This window comes from Geotrypetes seraphini, chromosome 11 (genome assembly GCF_902459505.1).
Source record: "Geotrypetes seraphini chromosome 11, aGeoSer1.1, whole genome shotgun sequence".
Lineage (NCBI taxonomy): Eukaryota > Metazoa > Chordata > Amphibia > Gymnophiona > Dermophiidae > Geotrypetes > Geotrypetes seraphini.
The window spans coordinates 129,052,721-129,077,934 of record NC_047094.1 but is presented as its reverse complement, the minus strand read 5'-3'; the positions used below and the strand labels follow the sequence as shown (position 1 = coordinate 129,077,934).

Below are 25,214 nucleotides of genomic sequence, written 5' to 3'. Positions count from 1 at the left end.
AAGGAACAACATTGCGAGTTCTTTGACGACGCAATAGCTGTGGTGTATGTACCTCGCAAGGGGGTTCAAGTGCGCTCTCTCTCTTGGGCCAGAAGGATCATATGTGTTCCATTGAGTGGAAGCACATCTGTCTTTCTCAGCGGCCCATGTCTTCAGAGTCAACAATGTTCAGGCAGACTTTCTCAGCCGATAGATCCTGGACCCAGGAGCATGGTCCCTCTCACAGGAGGCATTCCGTTTGATCGTACAGTGGTGGGGTCAGCCGCAGATGGCTTTGTTGGGTTTGGCAGAGAACTCGAAGGCCAGGCACTTTTTCAGTCGACGAACAACAAGGAAGCTAGGGCCGGATACCTTGGTTCGGCCCTGGTCAGCTCACAAGCTCCTGTATGATGTGACCTCTGGTTGGTCAGGTCCTCCACCAGTTAGCAATGCCATCCTGGCTTTGTGATTCTAGTAGCTTCAGACTGGTCTTATCGTCCTTGGTGTGCGGATCTCGTCTATCTTTAGTGGGGCAAGAATCTCCGGCTCCCTCTTCATTGATATCTTCTCAGTCAGGGGCCGATGCCCATGGAGAACACAGTGTTTTGGTCTTGTGGCATGGCTCTTGAACACTCAGCTTTGATGGTGTGGTTTTTCAGATAAGATCCTGGATGAGGAGAATCTACGGGATCCCCGACAACATGGATTTACTAAGGGGAGATCCTGCCAATCCAACCTGATCAGCTTCTTTGACTGGGTAACGGGGAAGCTGGATATTGGGGAATCCCTGGACATCGTGTACCTGGACTTTAGCAAAGCATTCGATAGCGTACCACACCGCAGGTTACTGAGCAAGATGAGTTCTATAGGATTAGGTGACACATTGACAAAATGGGTTGGGAGCTGGCTTGGAGGTAGGCTCCAAAGGGTGGTGGTGAACGGCACCCCCTCCGAAATGACGGAGGTGATTAGTGGAGTACCACAGGGCTCAGTCTTGGGCCCAATCCTATTCAACATCTTTATAAGAGACTTGGCAGAAGGGCTTAGAGGTAAAATAACATTATTCGCCGATGACGCCAAACTGAGTAATGTAGTGGGCAAATGCACAACAGACGAAGATTCAGTGCCCGACAACATGATGCACGACCTACTCCTACTGGAGCGATGGTCTAGGACATGGCAACTCAACTTCAATGCCAAAAAATGCAAAGTTATGCACCTGGGCAGACAGAATCCATGCAAGTCTTATACCCTTAATGGCGAGATCCTAGCAAAAACGGTAGCAGAACGAGACTTGGGGGTAATCGTCAGTGAGGACATGAAGTCTGCCAATCAAGTGGAGCAGGCTTCGTCCAAGGCAAGACAAATCATGGGCTGCATACGAAGGGGTTTCGTCAGTCGTAAGGCGGAAGTCATTATGCCATTGTATAGATCCATGGTGAGGCCCCACCTGGAATACTGTGTGCAATTCTGGAGGCCGCATTATCGCAAGGATGTGCTGAGACTGGAGTCGGTGCAAAGAATGGCCACCCGGATGGTCTCGGGACTCAAGGATCTACCATACGAAAAACGGCTTGACAAATTACAGCTATACTCGCTCGAGGAGCGCAGAGAGAGGGGGGACATGATCGAGACGTTCAAGTATCTTACGGGCCGCATCGAGGCGGAGGAAGATATCTTCTTTTTCAAGGGTCCCACGACAACAAGAGGGCATCCGTTGAAAATCAGGGGCGGGAAACTACGAGGTGACACCAGGAAATTCTTTTTCACTGAAAGAGTGGTTGATCGCTGGAATAGTCTTCCACTACAGGTGATTGAGGCCAGCAGCGTGCCTGATTTTAAGGCCAAATGGGATCGGCACATGGGATCTATTCACAGGGCAAAGGTAGGGGAGGGACATTAAGGTGGGCAGACTAGATGGGCCGTGGGCCCTTATCTGCCGTCTATTTCTATGTTTCTATGTTTCTATGTTATCTTTCCTTTTTTGCGCTCAATGAAACCCTCTCCTATGGCATCTTTGGCCAAAGCCTGGATGGCTTTTCAACAGTGACTTGCTATGAATCACAAGAAGCCTGAAATGGCTTCCTTTTCGATGGTCCTGGTTTTTTTCTTCAGGCAGGCCTAGAAAAAGGTTTAGTAGTGTCCTCCTTTACAGTTCAGGTTGCAGGCCTTTCATGTTTTAGAGCACCCAGAGGCACTAGTTTACTTTCTGATCATCTACCTGTGCCCAGGTTTCTGAAAGGAGCACTTCGTTTGCAACTTCCCTTGCATTCCCTTGCATCTTACTTTCCCTTCTTGGACTCTTAACATCATTCTGCAGAGGCCCCATTCGAACCACTGAAGGATGCTTCTCTTCTGAATCTAAAACAAAAATGAACTCCAAAAGGCCTGCCAAAGAAACTTAACAAGATACCAGAAAAAAAAAAAAAAAGCGACCAGAAAAAAAGCGAGGCAGTAAAGATCAATCGGTCCTCAAAGAGACTGCTCACTGACCAAACACTTGTGAACACACAAACAGTGAAACTCCAAAGAGTAATTAATATAATATAATTTAATTTAATTTAATTTAGTGAAGGAGTGCCCTCAGTGTGATAAAGCAGCGAAGGGAGCAATACTCCTACGCTCACATCATGAGACAAGGACAACCAGTCCCTGCCCTCACACCATCATGGGGCACTTCCAAAGTGTGTGATATAAATCAATAAGTGCAAAGAGTGCAAAAAATAAAGCACAAAGCAACACACACAAGTGAGGTCAATCAACAGTCTCTTAGAGAACCTCCCCCAAGAACAACTCCCACAAGAATCAAAAGCGCCGACTTAGCTGGAAATAGGTGGTGAAACGGTCTCCCGAAAGCAAGAAGATCCACAGGAAAAATAGGTCAACTAGGCATGGTTTCGGGAACAAAAACTCCCTTCCTCAGGAACCAGAATAACTAAACTCTGAAGACCATCGAGCCGGCTGGGGGAGGGCGGAGATCTTTACTGCCTCGCTTTTTTTCTGGTCTCTTCTGAATCTGACAGTCATGACTGTCTTTCTGGTTGCCATTGTTTTGGCACAGTGTTTTTAGGCTCTTCGGTACATATTCCACACATGGGAGCTTTCTCCATACTACGCGTTCCTTCCTTTCTGACAAAGGTGGTTTCTGCTTTCCATGTCAACCAGGAAGTTCATTTGTCTGCATTTCTTTCTGCAGACTCGGAGCGAAAGGATCGGATCTTGTGCAAGTTGGCTGTCAGGATAGTCCTTCTCCACTGTTTGGATAGGACTAATGATTCCTGGCTGTCTGATTGCCTATTTTTCCTGACTGCTGCGCCATGCTGGGGTTGGCCGTTGGCCAAGGCTTTGATCACTCTACAGATTTGAATGGTCATTTCTGCGTTTTCTATTGTCTGTTGCAAGCAGCCGCTGATTTTGCTTAACGCCCACTTGTCTGGAAGTGTGTCTGCAACGTTGGCAGTGTCTCTTGCATTTCATCCTGATGAACTTTGCAGGGTGGCTACTAGGTCCTCTCTTCATACTTTTACATGGTTATGCCGAATGGAGGTGGTGGCTCATTCTGCTACTACTTTTGGAACTTTGGTGTTGAGAGCAGGCTCTTCTGTCCCTCCCTAAATGTTACCATTTCTTTGGTACGTCACCTATTGTATGGAAGGGACATAACAATGGAAGATTAGGTTTATACTTTTGATAATCTTCTTTCTGTTAGTCCCTGTAGGATTCCATACGACCCACCCTCTCTGTGTACACTCAGTTGTTTGGAATAGCTTGCTTCTTTCTGCCTTGCTGATTCTCCTTACAGGGTTGAACACTTTCCAGCAAGTTGAGAGATCCTGTGGTGCATTATCTGTGACTATGCGCATTACCGAAGACCTTTCTTGGGGTGCTCATTGCACAAAGCAGGTTAGTTTTACATTGTTCCTCAATGTTTTCTAAGTTGCCTTTGTGCCTGTTTATCGCTTGTTCATATTTTGCAGAGCAAACTAGTTCAAGAATTACTTATGTTGCTGGGGATCCTCCCCCATACCCCTTTGTCATGGATTTGTTTAGGTATGTTGCTTGACTTTGGGACTCAACTGAATATGTTTGCTAGCTCTCAGGCTAAGGGGGTGAAGCATGTACTTAGAAAAGTTTGTGGATTTTTGCAACTCCTGGATTGTGGTTTGGGACTGAACACGTGGAGGGGCATAATTTAAAAAAACATCTAAGTCCCCTGTTGGCCTAGGCCCTAAACGCTGAAAGTAGAAGCAGGGAAAATGTCCATTCTCAAAAAAAACCATCCAAAAAGAGGTTTTTTTTTTTGGATAATGGCCTGGCTCTATGTTCAGCTGTTTAAATGCCCAGACCACCACTACGTCTACACTAACAACATATAATCAACCAAAAAAAAGCCTAAGTCCCAAACGCCCAACACAAGAGCTTTTAGGCGAAGGAGGGGCCAGTCAAAAAGAACACCGGATACAGAATCCATCCCCCCCCCCAGCAACGATCATGGCAGGAGAGATAGCCAATCTCTCCTGCCATGATCCACTCCCCCCCCGATTGGATCGGGCAGGAGGGAGCCAACCCCTTTTGCCCTGGCGACCCAAGACCCGACAAGACCGTGGCAGAAGGGAGCCCAACCCCTCATGCCTCGCCGAAACCCCCATCCGCACCCACGACAAGATTGGGGCAGGAGGGAGCCCAACTCCTACCTCGCAAAAACTCCCTACCCCCCACCCCCACTAAAATATGGGCAGGAGGGATCCCAGGCCATCCTATCTTTGACACCCCCCACGATTGCCCCCCAAACCCACAATCGGCCCTTCAACCTTCCCACCTGGTGACCCCTACCCCGCACCCCCCGACATCCCCCTGTACCTTAACAAATTTGGCTGGATGGACGGGTACCAAGCCCGTCCGTCCGGTAGGCCCGCCATCCTCAGAATGGCGGTCCTTAAGGCCTGATTGGCCCAGGTGCCTCAAGCCCCGCCCACAAGAGGGGTCTAAGGCAACTGGGCCAATTCCAGTTGGCCCAGGCGCTTAAGGCCCCTCCTGTGGGCGGGGCTTGAGGCGCCTGGGCCAATCAGGCCTTAAGGCCCGCCATTCTGAGGATGGAAGGCCTGCTGGATGGATGGGCTTGGGACCCATCCGTCCATCCAACTTTGTTAAGGTACAGGGGGGTGTCGGGGGTATGGGTCGCCAGGTGAGAGGGTCAGGGGGGCCGATCGGGGGTTCAGGGGGGCAATCGTGGGGGAGAGGTGCGTCGAGGGCAGGATGGCCTGGGATCGCTCCTGCCCATATCTTAGTAGAGGTGGGGGATAGGGGGTTTCGGTGGGGCAGGAGGAGTTGGGCTTCCTCCTGCCCTGATTTTGTCGCGGGTGGGGGTTTCGGCGGGGCAGGAGGGGTTGAGCTCCCTCCTGCCCTGCTCTTGTCAGTGGGGGTGGATTGCGGCAGGAGAGATTGGGCATCTCTCCTGCTGCGATGGCGATCGGCCACCCCACCCCCTCGACCGCAGCACTTTGGGGTGAGGATCACGATCCTCACCCCAAAGTGCTGCGGTTCAGTGGGGGTGGCCAATCTCCATCGCAGCAGGGCAGATGAGCCATCTCTCCTGCCACGATGGTTGCGGTGGGGGGTGGTCAGGTTGCGGGGGGTGCTGAGCTCATTGCGGCAGCCGCGATCAGCTCAGCAGCCCCTTTTTCGGCACTTATATCTGTTATGACTTGGTCTAAGTCAAAACGTATAAGTGCCGACTAGGCAACCTGTCTAAAACTTTTGGTTATACCTGCTGCACGCCTATGTATAAGTCGGCCCACCTCCCGCACTTTCCCCTCCTCTAAAAATGCCTCTTTTCGCTCTTTGAGCTTAGAGGCAGGGGAAAAGCCTAAGCTGGTTTTAGATATGTCTAAAATCTGCTTCGATTATGGGGATTTGGATGATCAGGCTTTTTGATTGTCCAAGTACCCATTTAGGCCACTTTGTAGACTTTTTATTATTATTATTATGAGCCCCCTTGTGTATGGTATCCTATAAGGACTAACAGAAAAAAAATTATTGAAAGTATAAACCTAATCTTCCAAGAGAATTGACACTACAAGAAACCCTCTGAGGTTTAATCTCAGTCAAGTGAAAGTATGCAGCTGTCTCTTCTCACTAAGTTTTGTCATGAAAATATACAACTGCATGTGTACACTTGCACACCGCCCCATCAGAACAAAAAAGAGGGGAACCCCCAGGAGATTCTACAATTTATCATTTAAAATGAATTTTCCAATTTGCTATTGCCAGGCTATTCAATTCTTAATCCTGATGTTATATTCAAGATTAAAAAAGAAGATGAGAAATATTTCACACAACATTATGAATCAGAGGAAAAAGAAAACATGAATGACTCCAGCATGAGTAAGTAAATGTTTTAGAATTAAAGAGCTTTGCATTTTTAGATAACAGCAGGTATATCATTGACATTAAAGATGAGAAAATTTGAAATTGATTTCTTATATAATATTACAGGCCCTTAGGACTCCTTTTACTAAGCCGTGTTAGGGCTTTAACATGTGGAATAGCGCGCGCTAGACCTTAACGCCAGCTTGGAGCTGGCGTTAGTTCTAGAAGCATAGCTCACGGTGTAGCGCGTGGTAATTTCCTGCGTGCCTAAAAACGCTAGCGCATCTTAGTCAAAGGAGCCCTTAGTGAATCCTTCTAGACATTTTTGTTTTCTCTTCATAGACCTTCCGATTGTAACGTCTGTGTTCTCACTGAACATTAAACAAGAGAAAGATCTCCCCTTCATGGATCAGCCTGAATCAGAGACATCTGAACAAATTCACCCTCCTGTAACAGGTAAGGGTAAAATTCATGTTTTAATTTATTTATTATTCATATTAATAAAACAGCCTTATGTTCTTCAAACAATTGATAGTACTTAGAACATAAATACAAAGAATATCCAACAAGTACAGTAAAATAAATACAATAACAACCACATCAAGAAGATAAAATACATTAAAATATCAACAAAAATCAACCCCCTCTTCTACAAAGCCGCGCAGTAACAGTCCCGAAGCCAATAGAGCCAAGGGCTTCGGGGCTGTTGCCGCACGGCAGCCACTAGTGCGGCTTTGTAGAAGAGGGTGTTCCAAGTTTATTAGTTTTTAATATCCCGACCATCAAGTAAATGTCTGGCCGGTTAACAATGTTTTGTAGAGGTTAAAAATGTTGTAAAATAAAGTGAACGTAAATGACATAGACTAGACAAACTGGAAGGTGAGGAAAATAAGGGAAGGAGGGGAGAAGTTACATAATTTAGTAAAGAAGGAGAAAGTGGGGAGGGGATAGAACATGAGGGATAGGGTAGCATTGTTGCGGCAAATACTTACTCGCAGTAAGAGGCAGAAAAAGGGAGAGTGGGAAACAAAAAAGAGAAAGACTTAAGAGAAGAAAGTGACAGATACTAACATTAAAAATGACAGATACTAGCATTAAAAATTAAAACTAATTCAGTGAAAAAAAAATTCATACAGGTGATGGAACATCAAAATAATCAAATGTTACAAAGTAGACCTTTTACTAAAATAAGGGGCCTTTCTTTTGTATAGTCAAAAGCAGTTTACAATTATTGTATGGAAGTACTTTTCTCTATCCCTAATTGGGCTCCCAATCTAGGTGTTGTACTTGAGGCAGTGGAAGGTTAAGTGACTTGCCCAGAGGCAACGAAAGGTTAAGTGACTTGCTCAGAGTCATAAGGAGATGGGGATCAAATTCAGTTCTCCAAGATCTCAGCCCATTACACTAAGCACTAGGTTACTCCTCTGCTCCAAAGATGGTAAGTTTCTGCACTTACTGTGCTGAACAGCAAATAGTAACGTGCAATTGGTGCAAAGACTGTGTGGCTAATGTTGGAGCAGAAAAGACAGGCAGAGAGAGAGAGAGAGCAATTGTATGAATGATCAGTTGCTAAGGGTGATGGCTGATTCAGTGCCTGAATTAATGCATCAATAACTTAGTAAATGATGTAAGATAAACATAAGCCCCTGATATTCAATTGGCAGTGGTCAACATTTTTTTTTTTTTTTTTTTTATAATTTTCAAAATTATTTCATTACACAAAAGCAAAGAGATGGAAACTTAACAGAAATAAAATTATGATAAACATCACTTTCCAAACTTCAATACTACCATTTAGCCCACATTTAGAGAGGTTACCATCTTTCACACAACTATTAAATAATCAATATTTAAAGAACTTCCACATAGTAATAATAAAACTAATTATTATTCTTCCAAATAAATTTTTACTTTTTCTTTATCATTTATGCAGGTATTTCCAATTAACTCCAAATGAAAATCAGTAATTATCAGTTTGATCTATGAGATTCTTGTACTAATAAAAATTGTTCAAGTTGTAAGGAATCCCAAAAAATATAATCTTTATCCTGAAATTTAATTAAACATTTACAGGGAAACTTTAAGAAAAAAGGTGCTTAAATTGCCAAGACTCGAGATTTTAATGCCAAAAAAGCTTTCCTTTTAAACTGTGTTGCCTTGGCAACATCTGGAAATACTAGAACATTGTCTCCACAGAACTTATTTTAATTCTGAAAATAAGCTTTTAAAATCAGTGTTTTATCCGACTCATTTAAGCATTTTATCAGTAATGTTGCTCGAGTTGAAATAGTATCTTGAGAGTCTTCCAAAAAACCAGTAAGATTAAATTCTGTGGAGACAAGTTCTTCTAGCCCTGCTTCAGTAGTAATTTTCTTTTTTTTGTGGAATATAGTAACATGTAGATATAGGTAATGAATCTGTGTTAGATAAACCAAGGATTTCCTTAAAGAATTTCCTTAATAAAATTTCAGGTGTTAATAAATGAGTCCTTGGAAAATTAACTAAACGCAGATTCTTAACTCTAAGAAAATTTTCAAACATTTCAAATCTTGAATGGATTACATGGGAATCCTTAACAACTGATACAGAAAATGTTTGCAAAGATGTTATGTGAGATTCAGTTTTTACAAGATGTTTATCTAACATCTTCACATTAGAATCATTACTCTCTAACTTCTGAATAACTTCTTGAGAGAATTTAAATTCTAAATGGCTACTGATTTCAACAATCCCTCTACTCGTACATTAATCAATCAAAGATCTTTTAAGGATATTTCTTGAGGAGCCTCATGAGTCTCACGCAGGGTAAGGGCCTCCTCTTGAAAGGAGATAACTTTAGGCATCGGTCCATAATTCAGAGCCGATGTCGTCCCCTGCTGGGATTCATCAGGAGACTCATTAGGTCTTCCCGGTGGGTTAACCTCAGAAGAAGTTACCGGAGGGAGTGGAGGAGTTCTATCCAAGGGACTGAGAGATGCCCCTGATGTTGACGCAGGGTTAACATTAACCGGTAATAAGTGGCAGTCAATCGGACCCATTAAGACTGGGGTCGAACTTTTAAGTTTCGCTTTCCTTTTTCCCATATTTGAACAAAAGGAAATTTAACAAAAGAATTGAATAAGGAACCAGGAACAATATTTACCAATATACCAGTCTCTTCAATTTAATTCCACTTGGCTCCATGTGGCTCATAAGGGGCTCCCAAGGGGCCTGGCGTGCCCCTTTGGGCATGCCCCTTTGGCCACGCCCTGCGGCCATGCCACAGCGTGTCTTAAGGATAGAGGCAAGGACCCTGATGATGCGGTCCCGATGTCCCCACAGGTGCCTGTTTGGGAGACGGCTCCACAGTTCACCGGTATGTAATTAATTTGGTTTGCAGATACGCTGGGTCCCCAAAAGGTAGAAAACAGTCCCTCAGTAGTTCCAGCCGCTTGTAGGTAACCTCCAATGGGGAAAACAGCAACAGCGTGTCTTAAGGATAGAGGCAAGGACCCTGATGACGCGGTCCCGACGTCCCCACAGGTGCCTGTTCGGGAGACGGCTCCACAGTTCACCGGTATGTAATTAATTCGGTTTGCAGATACGCTGGGTCCCCAAAGGGTAGAAAATAGTCCCTCAGTAGTTCCAGCTGCTTGTAGGTAACCTCCCAGCATTTTTTAAAAACGCTGCTCAAACTGGGTATTCAGTACTGAGCCATATGTGGGTACCAGCATTGAATTTCTGAGCATGACTGGTGAAGAGTTTGCCATCAGAAATTATGATATTCAGCTGGGACCTTCATAAAGGGATGTGTCCATTTTCCTCACCACTCCATATTTCCCCTCCTTTTCAATCACCTGTGATCCCCATAGCATGCTATCCCCTAGTCCCAAATCTCTTCCGTCCCTCACCTAAATCTGCCCATATTCAATAAACCCACCACTTCCCATACCCCCCTGGACCTTCTCAAGCCTCTCCCTTTTATCCTTGGGACTTACCCAAGGGAAATCCTTGGTACTCATAGGAGCCAGCTCTGTGGGTTCAGTGGGTACTGAGCATTAATACTGAGCAAGCTTCTTCACTGGGTCCAGGAAGTGGTACTTTCTGTGTTTGGCATCTCAAATAATTTTGAAATATTGGCACCTATGCTGGTATCTATGGGACAAGACCAGAACAGTTCCCTTTCCATTTCTGCACCTTCATCTCTGGGTCTCTAAAAGACGGCCCCAGGGGTTTTGGATGTGGGGGGGGGGGAGGGGGAGAATGGAGTGGAATGCAAAAGGGAGACGTTTGGAGGGGCAGGAGTAGCTGAGCGAGGGGCGTTATGGAGGATCAGAAAAGGATGGGCAATTAAAAGCGGGGTGTAATATGAGGACAATCAGAATAGGGGAGGTTGGAGCACAGTGAAGGGATAAGGAGACATGGGAAAGGTGGATTATCAGATTGGTTATTTGGAAATTATGTGTGTGCTGGCTGATATCTAGTGTATAGGCAGCCAGTAATTCACTTGTTTGAGGAGACTGGGGGTGGGGATGAAGATAGGGAAAGTGGTAAGTGGCCTGCCATAAATTGCACAAAATTTCTCTCTCCTTTGTCTCTCCCCTCTGTCCCAAGGATTCTCTGAATCCCCTGCTTTCTCCTGCCTGCTTAGTCATAGCCATTTGGTTCTGAGAAAATTAATGATATTGTGGCAAGTTAACATGCCAACATTATATCACAGGGTCATCTTGTTAATCTTTCTGGTAGCTGTCCTTCAGCAGCAGTATGTAGGCAACTGGTGCCCTGGTCTGTCCCAGTCCTGCTAATGATCCTACCTAGAATAGAGACTGACTGAAGTTTGATTTCAGATTCGGCACCAAATTGACCTGAAATCCTGTGCATTTTTGGCAGAAACTGAAACAATAGCCATGTTCCCACTACCACAAGAAGTCCATCTTCGCCTGCCAGCCTGCTTCCCCTCTGACAGAAAACCCATTCTTACCCTTGGGCTTCTTAACAGCTCTGCCCTTCTACCCTACTCAGGCCTACTTTTTAAAAACCATGGTGGCTAGTGGCCTCTTTGGGAAATAAGAATAAAGATATGGTAATGTCATATAAAGAATGTAGGCAGTGCTGCTTCAGTTCCAAGGAGAAAGTTCAGATTGAACTGGAGGAAAAGCCTCAGATAAAGGCCCTCCCACCACCACAATGGTGGATAAAGGTGGTCGGGTGATAACCTCACTGGCAAAAACCTCCGTTGTACTCCCAAATGAAAAAACTGTAAGCAGGGCTGTCTATGCTTGATAGAAGAAAAAAAACTTTCTACTTATCTCATTGATCGGTACACCGACGATGGCCAGCGTTTCACTAACTTGCTGCCTCAGGGTGTATCAAAAGTCTGATCAAAACTTTAATCGTCTCCCTCGGCCTCGGGTAAAACGGCGAAGCTGCTGCCGGGGGGCTCTAACACGCGCCGCTTTTTAAGGGCGGCGAGCCACCTTCCCCGCCGGCCTTCCCAGCCGACCCGGAGCCGGTCGCGGTGCACCGTGGCCGGAGGAAATGCGCCCTGCGGGGGCCGGAGCCACCCGGGGGGCGTCCCCCGCCGCCGACCCCCCCCTTTTTGACCGCCGCGAGGCGGGGGGGAGGGGCGGGAGGGATGGCACCTGAAACCCCGGTGGCGGCCGGTCGCTGCCCGTCGGGTAGCCCGCCGGGTTGAATCCTCCGGGCGGACCGCACGGACCCCACCCGTTTACCTCTTAACGGTTTCACGCCCTCTTGAACTCTCTCTTCAAAGTTCTTTTCAACTTTCCCTTACGGTACTTGTCCGCTATCGGTCTCGTGCCGGTATTTAGCCTTAGATGGAGTTTACCACCCGCTTTGGGCTGCATTCCCAAACAACCCGACTCCGAGAAGACCCGGACCCGGCGCGCCGGGGGCCGCTACCGGCCTAACACCGTCCGCGGGCTGGGCCTCGATCAGAAGGACTCGGGCCCCCGAGCGGCGCCGGGGAGGCGGTCTTCCATACGCCACATTTCCCGCGCCCTCCGCATGGGTGGGGATTCGGCGCTGGGCTCTTCCCTCTTCACTCGCCGTTACTGAGGGAATCCTGGTTAGTTTCTTTTCCTCCGCTTAGTAATATGCTTAAATTCAGCGGGTCGCCACGTCTGATCTGAGGTGACAATTAGCGTGCGCCGCAAAGTGCTTGTTTTTATATAGCATGTACCGGCAGGGGGGGCGGAGTCCACAGCGGGCCGCCGCTACGCTATCTTCACGACCAGGTAGTCCTCATCCGAACAGACAACCAAGTCGCCATGTACTATGTCAACAAACAGGGAGGCATAGGCTCTCTCTCTCTGTGTCAGGAAGCTCTGAAGCTTTGGAATTGGGCAGTGCCTCATAATATCTTCCTCAGAGCTGTCTACATTCAAGGTCAGCAAAACTGTCTGGCAGACAAATTGAGTCGCTTTCTCCAACCTCACGAATGGGCACTCAATTCCTCCCCTCTACATCAAGGTTTTGCTCAATGGGGGACTCCTCAGATAGACCTCTTTTCATCCCCCAAAAGTTGCCTCGATTTTGCTCCAGGATATACTCTCCTCTGCGCCTCGAGCCCTACGCTTTCCTTCTGAATTGGACGAAGCAGTTTCTCTGTGCCTTCCCTCCGTTTCCTCTGATTCTCAGGACTCTAGTCAAACTCAAGAGGGAACATGCCACCATGATTCTGATAGCTCGTTAGTGGCCCAGACAACCATGGTACTCCCTTCTTCTTGAACTCAGCACCAGGGAGCCTCTACTTCTACCAGTATTTCCCTCTCTGCTTACACAGAGTCAAGGATCTCTACTTCATCCCAACCTGAAGTCTCTTCACTTAACTGTATGGTTCCTCTCCACCTGACTGCCTCTTTACAGTTCTCTCAATCTGTACAGGACATTCTAGAGGCTTCCAGGAAGCTGTCCACTAGGAAGTATTACAACCAGAAATGGACTAGATTTTCTGCTTGGTGTACTACTCGTCATTTGCAACCAATATCTACATCCATGTCTACAGTTTTGGAATATCTACTGCACTTATTTCACTCTGGCCTTAAATCTACATCTATTAGAATCCATCTCAGTGCAATTGCTGATTTCCATCAACACAAGGAGTGTGTGGCGCAGTGGTTGGATCTACAGCCTCAGCACCCTGGGGTTGTGGGTTCAAACCCCGCGCTGCTCCTTGTGACCCTGGGCAAGTCACTTAATCCTCCATAGCCCCAGGTACGTTAGATAGATTGTGAGCCCACCGGGACAGAGAGGGAAAAATGCTTGAGTACCTGATTGTAAAAACCGCTTAGATAACCTTGATAGGCGGTATATAAGATCCTAATAAACTTAAATAAACCTATTGACGGGAAACCTCTGTGTCTCTTTCTGTCCTGTGCAGTATCTCTCCTCTGGGGCATCACTATTGCTTATTCTGCTTATATTAAGTATCTGCCCTCTGTATTCCTATCCCTTTCTCTGTCCCCATGTTACCTCCCCTCCCCATCTAGCGTCTTTTACTTCTTTCCCCTTTCTCCTGTACCCCACCTCAGTACCAATTTCTCTCTGGTGTCCTTGGTACTGCATTTCGCTTTCTCTCACCCCTCCCAGGATCCACCATTTTCTCAATCTCCCCACCCCCACCCTCTATTCCAGCATCTGCCTCTTTCTCCCACTTTGCCCTCTATTCCCCCAAAGCACCCCATGGTAGCATCTCTTCCTATCTTCCAGCCATGGGTGCTTCTTTCTCTCTCCTTCCAACCAACTCTACCACTAGGGTGGGGGCATGGGCACACTCCTTTCCCTCTCCCTGCAAGTGCTTTTTATCCCCATCCAGCAACCCCTCCCAGTGGGTCTTGTATTGTGGTAGCAAGGCATGGCCTCTCCCAATTCTCCACACCCCTTGGAGACAGGTATGGCTCTTCCCTATCTGCACCCTCCATGCTGCAGTTGTTCAATCTTTCGGCTGCAACAGTGTCAGCAAGGTGGGCCTGCTTTCTTTAGTCTGCACCAGAAGCCTTCTCTCTGCTATGACTTCCTATTCCAGTGTAGGTAGGATGCTACATAGAGAAAGCTTTTGGGGCAGGCTGAAGGCAACAGGCTCACTTTGCTGATGCTACTGGCAGCCTGAAGATTGAAGAACTGCAATGTGGAAGGGCAGATGGGAGCAAGTTGAGCCAGAGTCTCATCTGCTCAATAAGTTAAGTCAGTCCTGCTCCTCCCATCTAAGCCACCCATTATTAAGGTTGGAATTACTACTACTACTTATCACTTATAAAGTGCTGAAAGGCATACGCAACGCTGTACATTTTGACATTTATAGATGGTCTCTTCTCGGAAGAGCTTACAATCTAACTTAGACAGACAGACATGAAATAGAGGGTAGGTGATGCAGAACCCAAGGTGAGAGGAGTTAGGAGTCAAAAGCACTCTCAAAGAGGTGGGCTTTTAAACAGGACTTGAGCATTGCCAGAGACGGAGCTCGCTGTAGAGATTCAGGCAGCTTGTTCTAAGCATATGATGCAGCAGGGCAGAAAGGACAGAGTTTGGAGTTGGCAGTTGAAAAGAAGGGCACAGATAGGAGGGACTTACCAGCTGAGCAGAGCTCACCGGGGTAGGAGTGGGGGGAATCATAGGGGAAGGCAAGCAAACAAAATAGTGAGGGGCAGTTGAGTGAGTGCATTTGTATGTCAGTAAGAGGAGTTTGAATTGTATTCGGAAATGGATGGGAAACCAATGAAGTGACTTTAGGAGAGGAGTAACGTGAGTAAAGCAGCTCTCCTGGAATATGAGTCATGTGAATTCTGGACGGATTGGAGGGGAGCGAGATGGCTAAGTGGAAGGCCTGAGAGTGGAAAGTTGCAGTAGTCTAAGCGTGAGGTGATGAGGGCATGGATAAGTGTTTTGGTAGTGTGCTCAGAGAGGAAGGGTTGGATTTTGGTAATATAGAGGAAGAAGCGGCAGGTTTTAGCGATATGTATTATAAAATTAGCAGTCATCATTAGTTCAGCATGGCAGGAGGAAGGTTTGAGGGGCCAAGGCGCACTCTGAATATATAGACAAGGAAGATCCTCACTCCACTGATTTTGACTGCTTCCTTTGAGACCCCACTACTGGTGCCAAGCTGAGTCAAGTCTGGACTTACTTTTCTCCACTGGATGGGATGGGAATCTGAGTAAATTATTGCATCCCAAATCCTTGAGGGCTGTCCAGGTTTCCTCCATCATCTTGACTCTTCTTGATTTTACCAATCCAAATAGCTAATGGGAATAGCAAAAATTGAGTCACTTCCCTGAAGGATCACTGTTTTTGAAGTGTAGTCCACACCAGATCTTGAATATAGTTATTTTCAATTCTTTCCAAGAAATCTCTTTGAACAATTTGGACTCCCAGGATATCCACCTTCAAACGAATATCTGCCAAAGCAGCCTGCATATCCTGGCGAGCCGCCACCATCTCTGATTTCAGTTCTTTAACCTACCCAACAACCTCCTGTTTTGTAATCTCCAGTATAGGACTGTCTTGCTGCCCATGTTCCTTGATTTTTGATTCAGAAGTGTCTGCTGCCATTTTCCTGTGCATGTCCAAAGCGGCGGTTATGTCAGCTTTCTGCTGCTTGCTACAATCTGCACCATCACAAAATTTATCCAGTTTCTTGCTCGTGTACATTCTGTCAGCAGCAGTATCCCGGCAAAACTAGACAAATTCAGCACAGGCTTATCTTCTTAATTTTCCAAGCCCAGACAGAACTATTCTCTTAGCCAATCATCCTGCCCTGTGACATCATTTCCTCCCTAATCAGTGATGAATATAGATATTCAGTGTTGCTGACTATTTTTATGATGCCTCTGAATTATGTATTTTTAAAACATTGTGGTCAGTGTTTTAAAAAGTATGCTAATAGGCAACTTTATAAATTAATCCAATTGTATCTTTGTTTTCTATAGCAGGCTTCCACAATATCAAACCTGATATTTTAATCCGGTTTAAAGAAGAGGGATCCAGGATTGAGCCCCAGGGATCTGACGAAAGAGGAAACTTGCCCAACATGGGAACATGTGAAGAACTGCATAAAACAGGTGATGTAGCTTGGACTGAATTTACTAATAGTCGGTCCAAATATTCTGAACCAGACAGCATAAATGAAGCATCGAGACTCCTGACATCTGATCTTTGTATAGATACATTGTTCTCTCTTTTTTAAATTTCTACCATTTTCCTTTTATTTTTAGATCATTGTCTTTTATATCTTTCTTCTCCCATTCTCTTTGATTTTTTCTTTCATTCGTTTCCCTGTCCAATTCTGTGACAACCTTACTTTCTTGCCAAAAGAAAAATCTTCTCTTCCCTCTCCAGACTTTGCTCTTCCTCTTATGAGATTTATCTTTCTCACCCTTTTTGCTTCTTTATTTCCATGTCTCTGTCACTTCCCTTCATCTTCTTGTATCACATTATGGGGGTCCTTTTACTAAGGTGTGGTAGCCATTTTAGCACATGCTAAAATACGCATTCATTAAATCCTATAGACGCGTTTGCACACGTTAGCATTTGACGCGCGCTAGAACGGCTACTGCACCTTAGTAAAAGGACTACTATATCTCTAATCTCCCGTGAGATTTTATAATCTTCTTTCCATTTCTCACTACTTCTGACCTCTCAGCACTACTGTAAGATGCCAGTCCTCTTTCATTAAACTTTTTTTTTTATTTATTCTTTCAAAATAACTACTACTATTAATCATTTCTATAGTGCTACTAGACGTACACAGTGCTGTACAAATTGAATGCATGTACTTTCTCTATCCCTAGTGGGCTCACAATCTGTTTTTGTGCCTGGGGCCATTGAGTGTTAAAGTGACTTGTTCGGGGTCACAAGGAGCAGCCATGGGAATTTAACCCAGTTCATTAAGATCAAAGTCCACTGCACTAACCATCCTTTGACACATTTATGAATGTGCTTATTCTAACTCTCCTTGGGGATATCATTATTTCAATCCTTTCTGCATTGCAGTCTCAGAACATTATGAAATCTTATTTAATACAAACTTAAAGCAAAAGAAAATGAACCAACAGTTTGTTGCTTGTTCAGGATTGTGGCTCTTGTCAATGTCCACCCTCTACCAATGTAATTCCCTGCCTCAGGGACTGGGAGGGGTAATTCAGCTGCTTGTTGAGGATTATGCTGTGAGTTTTAGTGATTAGCAGTGTCGGACCATGTTCTCTACAAGCTATGGCGTTGCTAAAACAGAGAGAGCTAAATTCTGTTCATTCACAGACAGAGCAGTAGAGAATAACAGAGTCTACCAGCCCAGTATGCTAGAGTTCAGCAATCACTAGAAGGCATCAGCAGAGGGAGCTAAGAAGCTCATTCTTAAAGGTACAGTTACAATAACCTGTTACAGGTATGTTAAAGCAATGTTAAAATGCATACTTCAACACAAGCCTGCTCCCATGAATATGGGAAATCCTCGGGCGTCCTTGAAGATCCAGTGTGGGTTAGATTTATACCCAAACATATTTACATCCAGATCCTTATAACTGTATATGGATTTCTGAAGACGGGGCTGGATATAACATAAACGGATATAGTTTGGGCATTTGATTTTTTTGCCCATGAATATGGGAATCAGAAAATAATATTAAATATTGAACTAGGCCAGTTACTGGGCAGACTTGTACGGTCTGTGTCTGTGCATGGTCGTTTGGAGGAGGATGGGCAGGGGAGGACTTCAATGGCTGGGAGGGTGTAGATGGGCTGGAGTAAGTCTTAACAGAGATTTCATCAGTTGGAACCCAAGCATAGTACCGGGTAAAGCTTTGGATTCTCGCCCAGAAATAGCTAAGAAGAAAAAAAATAAAATAAAATAAAATAAAAAATTTAAATTGAATCAGGTTGGCCAGACTGGATGGACCATTCGGGTCTTAATCTGCCGTCATCTACTATGTTACTATGTTAGAACAGTGTACCAACATTCCCTAATGAACACCTCTATTCCTGGACTAGTGGGTTATTTTCCTATGGTCACTAGACAGCTTGTAGGGAGCCTCAAACAAACAATGTTTTCAGCTCCTTACTCAGGACTGCCTCCCAGGAATCCAGTTTGTGTCCTACAAGCCAACATAAGAACATAAGAATTGCCGCTGCTGGGTCAGACCAGTAGTCCATTGTGCCCAGCAATCCGCTCCAGCGGCGGCCCTTAGGTCAAAGACCAGTGCCCAGTACGCAGTGAGTCTAGCCTTACCTGCGTACATTGTCACAAGCACCCCTCAGAGTGGAGTGGACTTGTAACAAAACTATGCTCTGGGGTGTTCCCTACCACCAAGGATATCCTCAGGTCTTTAACTGCACCCTAGGCAACTGCCTAGGCCTGAGAGTAAAGGGTAAATATGAGCTTTCACCAATCAACACAAGACAAAGTCTGGTTAGAGTTCTTTCAAAAACATGATAATAGTTTATTCCATTCTTACATAGTAACATAGTAGATGACGGCAGATAAAGACCCAAATGGTCCATCCAGTCTGCCCAACCTGATTCAATTTAAATTTTTTATTTTTTCTTCTTAGCTATTTCTGGGCAAGAATCCAAAGCTTTACCCAGTACTGTGCTTGGGTTCCAACTACCGAAATCTCTGTTAAGACTTACTCCAGCCCATCTACACCCTTCCAGCCATTGAAGCCCTCCCCAGCCCATCCTCCACCAAATGGCCATATACAGACACAGACCATGCAAGTCTGCCCAGTACTGGCCTTAGTTCAATATTTAATATTATTTTCTGATTCTAAATCCTCTGTGTTCATCCCAAGCTTCTTTGAACTCAGTCACAGTTTTACTCTCCACCACCTCTCTCGGGAGCGCATTCCAGGCATCCACTATCCTCTCCGTAAAGTAGAATTTCCTAACATTGCCTTTGAATCTACCACCCCTCAACCTCAAATTATGTCCTCTGGTTTTACCATTTTCCTTTCTCTGAAAAAGATTTTGTTCTACATTAATACCCTTCAAGTATTTGAATGTCTGAATCATATCTCCCCTGTCTCTCCTTTCCTCTAGGGTATACATATTCAGGGCTTCCAGTCTCTCCTCATACGTCTTCAGGCGCAAGCCTCCTATCATTTTCGTTGCCCTCCTCTGGACCGCCTCAAGTCTTCTTATGTCCTTCGCCAGATATGGTCTCCAAAATTGAACACAATACTCCAAGTGGGGCCTTACCAATGACCTGTACAGGGGCATCAACACCTTCTCCCTTCTACTGACTACGCCTCTCTTTATACAGCCCAGCATCCTTCTGGCAGCAGCCACTGCCTTATCACACTGTTTTTTCACCTTTAGATCTTCGGACACTATCACCCCAAGGTCCCTCTCCCCGTCCGTGCATATCAGCTTCTCTCCTCCCAGCATATACGGTTCCTTCCTATTATTAATCCCCAAATGCATTACTCTGCATTTCTTTGCATTGAATTTTAGTTGCCAGGCATTAGACCATTCCTCTAACTTTTGCAGATCCTTTTTCATATTTTCCACTCCCTCTTCGGTGTCTACTCTGTTACAAATCTTGGTATCATCTGCAAAAAGGCACACTTTTCCTTCTAACCCTTCAGCAATGTCGCTCACAAACTTATTGAACAGGATTGGCCCCAGCACCGATCCCTGAGGGACTCCACTACTCACCTTTCCTTCCTTTGAGCGACTTCCATTAACCACCACCCTCTTGCGTCTGTCCAACAGCCAGTTTCTGACCCAGTTCACCACTTTGGGTCCCAACTTCAGCCCTTCAAGTTTGTTCAACAGCCTCCTATGAGGAACTGTATCAAAGGCTTTGCTGAAATCCAAGTAAATTACATCTAGCATATGTCCTCGATCCAGCTTTCTGGTCACCCAATCAAAAAATTCAATTAGGTTCGTTTGGCAATATTTACCTTTTGTAAAGCCATGTTGCCTCGGATCCTGTAACCCATTAGATTCAAGGAAGTACACTATCCTTTCTTTCAGCAAAACTTCCATTATTTTTCCAACAACTGAAGTGATGGTCATAAAGAATAAAGCATACAGGTCTCACATGCAGCACTTCATAGAATCCAGTTTCCAAAAGTGTAGGAAAAATAAAGATTCAAAGTTTCTCAAAAGAACAAATAAACTGATCTGTCTCACTTGAGACTATGTACACTGGCTCAGCACAAAGACCAGCTTGGCATTTCAGAAACAAAAAAAAACAACAACCCCAACAAAACTTCTTGTAGCAGAGTTCAAGAAAGGCAGGAGATTTTCACAGCAAGCACATGACTTCCTATCATATCTTAGAACAGCAAACAGTTCATAATCTCCTGAACTTGTCACAAGACCGTTTTTGCTAAGGCTGCTGAGTGCCTGAGCTATGGTCTCAGTTAAGCAGCACAGCTGAGAGAAATTCTGTGATTGCTCTGCCCAGCCACAGCACACACAGGGAGGATTAGCATTGTAGAGCATTCAAACAGTTCCATATATTTTAGCTCAAAACGTTCTATGGTCACAATAGTAAGTCTTTCAGGTAAGTATTCTCCCCAGAAAACATACAGTTTAGCTTCCTTGTCAAAGGAGCAGAACACACAAAAGAGAATGAGAAACCAAAAAATCCCAAACACTGGCTGTTTTTCCAGCTACTCACTTTTCAGTTAATGTCCATAGGCTGTGCCTGACCCTCAGTAATGGAGCCAAATTCTTGCACCTCCATTCCTTCCAACAACTCTGGAAAAAGACAGGTAGAAGTGGGAAGGCTTTCTCCTACCTCCTGCATGGGCCAATCTGGGACATCAGCCACTGCTTCCTTGTCCCAAGGCTCTCACACTGCTCTGAGCTGCTGGAGTGACTCAGCCTCTCACTCTCTCCTCCCCCTGCTGTTTGCTTCAGCCTGCTTTTAATCAGCCCACAGCCAATCCCCTTCAGCCTGTAGAGGGGGATGGGCTTTGGTGCTACTGCAGGCTTTCCTTGCTTGTTCTGTCTGGGTTTTCTAGGCTCAGCTAGTTTCTCTCTGCCTGTCTAGCTGACTTATAGCCAGGATGCCAATGCTACAAGTCTGCCTACCCCTGATCCAGATCACTACTGCTCTGATCATATAGGCAAGAGAGGTCAGCCTCAAGTTGATCACCAGAATTAACCTGGTCAGCTCTTCTGTACAGGATCCTATTAGGTGCAAAACTAGTACGGGTGCTAGGTTTGTCACAACGTTCTGGTTCAGCAAGAACTTATCTAACTTTGTCTTGAATCTATGGAGGGTGTTTTCTCCTATAACAGCCTCCAGAAGAGCATTCCAGTTTTCTACCTCTCTCTGGGTGAAGAAGAACTTCCTTACGTTTGTACGGAATCTATCCCCTTTTAACTTTAGAGAGGGCCCTCTCATTCAATCTACCTTGGAGAGGTTGAACAACCTGTCTTTATCTACTAAGTCTATTCCCTTCATTATCTTGAATGTTTCAATCATGTTCCCTCTCATTCTCCTCTTTTCAAGGGAGAAGAGGCCCAGTTTCTCTAATTCTATGGCAACTCCTCCAGCCCCTTAACCATTTTAGTCGCTCTTCTCTGGACATCTGGAAAGTCAGTTTTGAAAATGCACACTTGGGACTTTTTGACTAGTAAGATGTCCTTGATTAGTAAGACGTCCAGATGCCAGTTTATGCTTTCTTTTGGCCGTCTATCTTTTTTGAAAATGAGCCCCTTAGGGAACAAAAACTAAAGCACATGACTGCAAGGGAATATACATGAAGAGGAGCATGGGCCAGTCAAAAGTGTACCTAACACTTAATATGCATAAAATTCTAGAATACTGTCAGTTATGCTTGCAACTTAGACATTTATAGTCCTGGTCATATATATCGGTGCCTAAATATTGGTACATAAGTGCCAACTTAAACTAGAATTTTGTAATAAGAATTATGATTGTAATTGCTGATATATAAGAACATAAGAATAGCCTTACTTACTGGGTCAGACCAATGGTCCATCAAGCCCAGTAGCTCCTTCTCACGGTAGCCAATCTAGGTCATTAGTACCTGGCCAAAACCCAAGGAGTATCAATATTTCATGCTACCAATCCAGGGCAAGCAGTGGTTTCCCCCTGTCTTGTCAATAATAGACTATGGATTTTTCCTCCAGGAACTTGTCCAAACCTTTCTTAAAACCAGCTATAGAATTTGCTTAGCACACAGCATCCCAGCATCTACATTTCAGTGGCCTTTTCAAAATTACCCCTATAGGTGAGCAAATCTTATATTGACTTTAAGTTTATTTCTTAGTCATTAAGTTGACAAGTCTGATCTTCTGGGACCCAGATTCCAAATGAATCCCAGGCATTGCAGAGATTTTGGTTAATAAATTTAATTAGAGTAAAGGAAATCATTGCAGAGATTGGAGGTAGGGATGAGATGTACAGAAATAACAGGATATGATCAGTCATTTGTCTTCTGTTCATTTGCCATTGTTCAGCTTTTTCTGTGTACAAGCAATACCATTTTCTGTGATATGTCATTTGGAACCTTAGCCAAGTTTCAAGTTTACTAAAATATTTTTTTGACTGCTTATTCTAATTTCTAAGCGGTTAACAAAATAAAATTACATAAAAACAAATTATAAAATTACATTGAGACGTGTGAAAAACAAGGAAAACAGGTGACTTACACAGACATACAGCAACATTATGGGATGATAGGGAAGAACTACAATTGATATAGAATAGGTAAAACATAGATGGGTAAAACGATAGGTTGGATAAAAAATAACAAAAGGTTAAAAATTGATTATAAACTTAGCCCTTAAAAGGGCATTTTAACCAAAAGCATCTTGGAATAGAAATGTTTTTAATTTTGTTTTAAATTGTTTTATATCAGATTCATAACGGAGATAAGTGAGCAATGAGTTCCACAGAGAAGGGGCAATAACAGCAAAGTTGTTGGAGCGTAGAGTTCCTTAAATATGTCTTTAAATATGTCCTTCTCCATAGTGGTAAAATTAAAGATCATATTCTCATTTTTATCCAACAGATGATGGATTTAGGAATAATAATAAAAGAATGACAGCGTGCGATGGGCAGCATAGAGAGGAATGGAAACACAAAGACCTCTCCAGAGACAACCCGGATCCTTCAGCCGACTGTGAGGGAGATATCAGTAGCATGATACCAACCAGAGTAAAGGAAATAGCCCAAAGAGGAGAGAGATCAAACACACAAGAAAGAAATTCTAACTACAGCCCAAAACTTCTACAAACTGGAGGACTCAAAACAGGCATGAGACCTTTTAAAAGTACTGATACTTGGGAAAACTGTACCACAGACTCACATTTTGTAGAGCACCACATACCTAGGTTTAGGACTGAGGTTCATGATTATCAAGGTATACACAAAACTAACCAATTTGGAGACAGTAACCACTGTGAAAAACTATTTAAATGCTCTGAATGTGATAAAAGTTTCAAACGGAAATCCAACTTGCAACTGCATGAAATGAATCGTCATACAGGTGATAAACCATTTAAATGTTCTGAGTGTGATAAATGTTTCAGTCAGAAAAGCAACCTGCAGCAGCATAAAATGGCTCATACAGGACTCAGACCATTCAAATGTTCTGAATGTGATAAATGTTTCAGTCAGAAAGGCAACCTGCAGCAACATAAAATGGCCCACACAGGAATAAGACCATTTAAATGTTCTGAATGTGATAAATGTTTCAAAAGGAAATCCAACCTGCAGTTGCATAAAATGATTCACACGAGACACAAGCCATTCAAATGTTCTGAATGTGACAAATGTTTCCGTCAGAAAGGCAACTTGCAACAACATAAAATGATTCACATGAGAGACAAACCATTTAAATGTTCTGAGTGTGATAAATATTTCAGACAGAAAAGCAATCTGCAAAAGCATAAAGTGATACACACAGAACACAAACCATTTCAGTGTTCTGAATGTGATAAATGTTTCAGATGGAAACTAAGCTTGGAATTGCATAAAATGACTCATACAGGAGACAAACCATTTAAGTGCTCAGAATGTGATAAATATTTCAGTCAGAAAAGCAATCTGCAAAAGCATAAAGTGATTCATACACAACACAAACCATTTCAGTGTTCTGAATGTGATAAATGTTTCCGGTGGAAACTAAGTTTGCAGCAGCATAAAATGACTCACATGGGAGACAATACCACACTCTGCCAATCACAGATAGAGAAGAAAGAATCAGATACAGCCATAGATAAAATAAACGGCCACAGGAGTTGAGTTATATAGATGCAGTTTTATTAAGAACAGACAAATTGACATAGCCATATTTCAGTATGTGTTTATGTCAGGGATCTATTGCCACAGGCTAATATGACAAAATATAAATGTGGTCCTTTCATAGTGGTCCTTCTCAACTGCTGATGTACATAGCACATTGTGCATATAACCCAACAAAATGTTCTTTAACGGAGTACTGTATAAGAACAAAATTACTGAACACATAGACAAACATGGCCAAATGGGACAAGGTCAACATGGATTCAACCAAAGTACAGAAAATCTTGGTTTGCGAGCATAATTCATTCCAGAAGCATGCTTGTAATCCAAAGCACTCATATATCAAAGCGAATTTCCCCATAGGAAATAATGGAAATTCAGACACAACCCAAAAACTGTAATACAAAATATTGTATGTACTCGTATTGCAAGACCTCGCTCATTTAGAACAGTCACTACACTCCTGCAGCGTCAAAGAGAGAAGAACCATCGGCTCAATTCTGATGATGTGACACGTGTATACTGTATGTACTCGTATTGCAAGACTTTGCTTGTTTAAAACAATCACTACACTCCTGCAGCGTCGGAGAGAGAAAAACCATCAGCTCAGTTGTGATGTGTGTATACTGTATGTACTTGTATT

General features: G+C 44.2%; 2 protein-coding genes across 16 annotated transcripts in view; one reads left to right on the top strand and one right to left on the bottom strand.

Moving 5' to 3' along the window:
* The window catches only part of PSMC4 (proteasome 26S subunit, ATPase 4), a 133,375-nt gene extending 112,263 nt beyond the window's left edge, over positions 1–21,112 (bottom strand). The window contains exon 1 of the mRNA XM_033963210.1: positions 21,089–21,112. Coding sequence (XP_033819101.1) covers positions 21,089–21,097 — 9 coding nt within the window. The 5' untranslated portion in view covers positions 21,098–21,112. The remainder of the gene's footprint in view (positions 1–21,088) is intronic.
* The window catches only part of LOC117369142 (zinc finger protein OZF-like), a 57,899-nt gene extending 32,924 nt beyond the window's left edge, over positions 1–24,975 (top strand). For 9 of the 15 annotated variants that reach the window (XM_033963191.1, XM_033963194.1, XM_033963195.1 and 6 more), the window contains 5 exons: positions 3,782–3,882; positions 6,285–6,363; positions 6,691–6,804; positions 16,275–16,406; positions 23,337–24,975. In XM_033963191.1, coding sequence (XP_033819082.1) covers positions 3,782–3,882; positions 6,285–6,363; positions 6,691–6,804; positions 16,275–16,406; positions 23,337–24,571 — 1,661 coding nt within the window. In that variant the 3' untranslated portion in view covers positions 24,572–24,975. Of the gene's footprint in view, positions 1–3,781; positions 3,883–6,249; positions 6,364–6,690; positions 6,805–9,727; positions 9,905–16,274; positions 16,407–23,336 lie in introns of those variants that run through there. The other 6 variants (XM_033963198.1, XM_033963203.1, XM_033963197.1 and 3 more) reach the window with 4 other exon arrangements.
* The last annotated feature ends 239 nt before the right edge of the window (positions 24,976–25,214 follow it).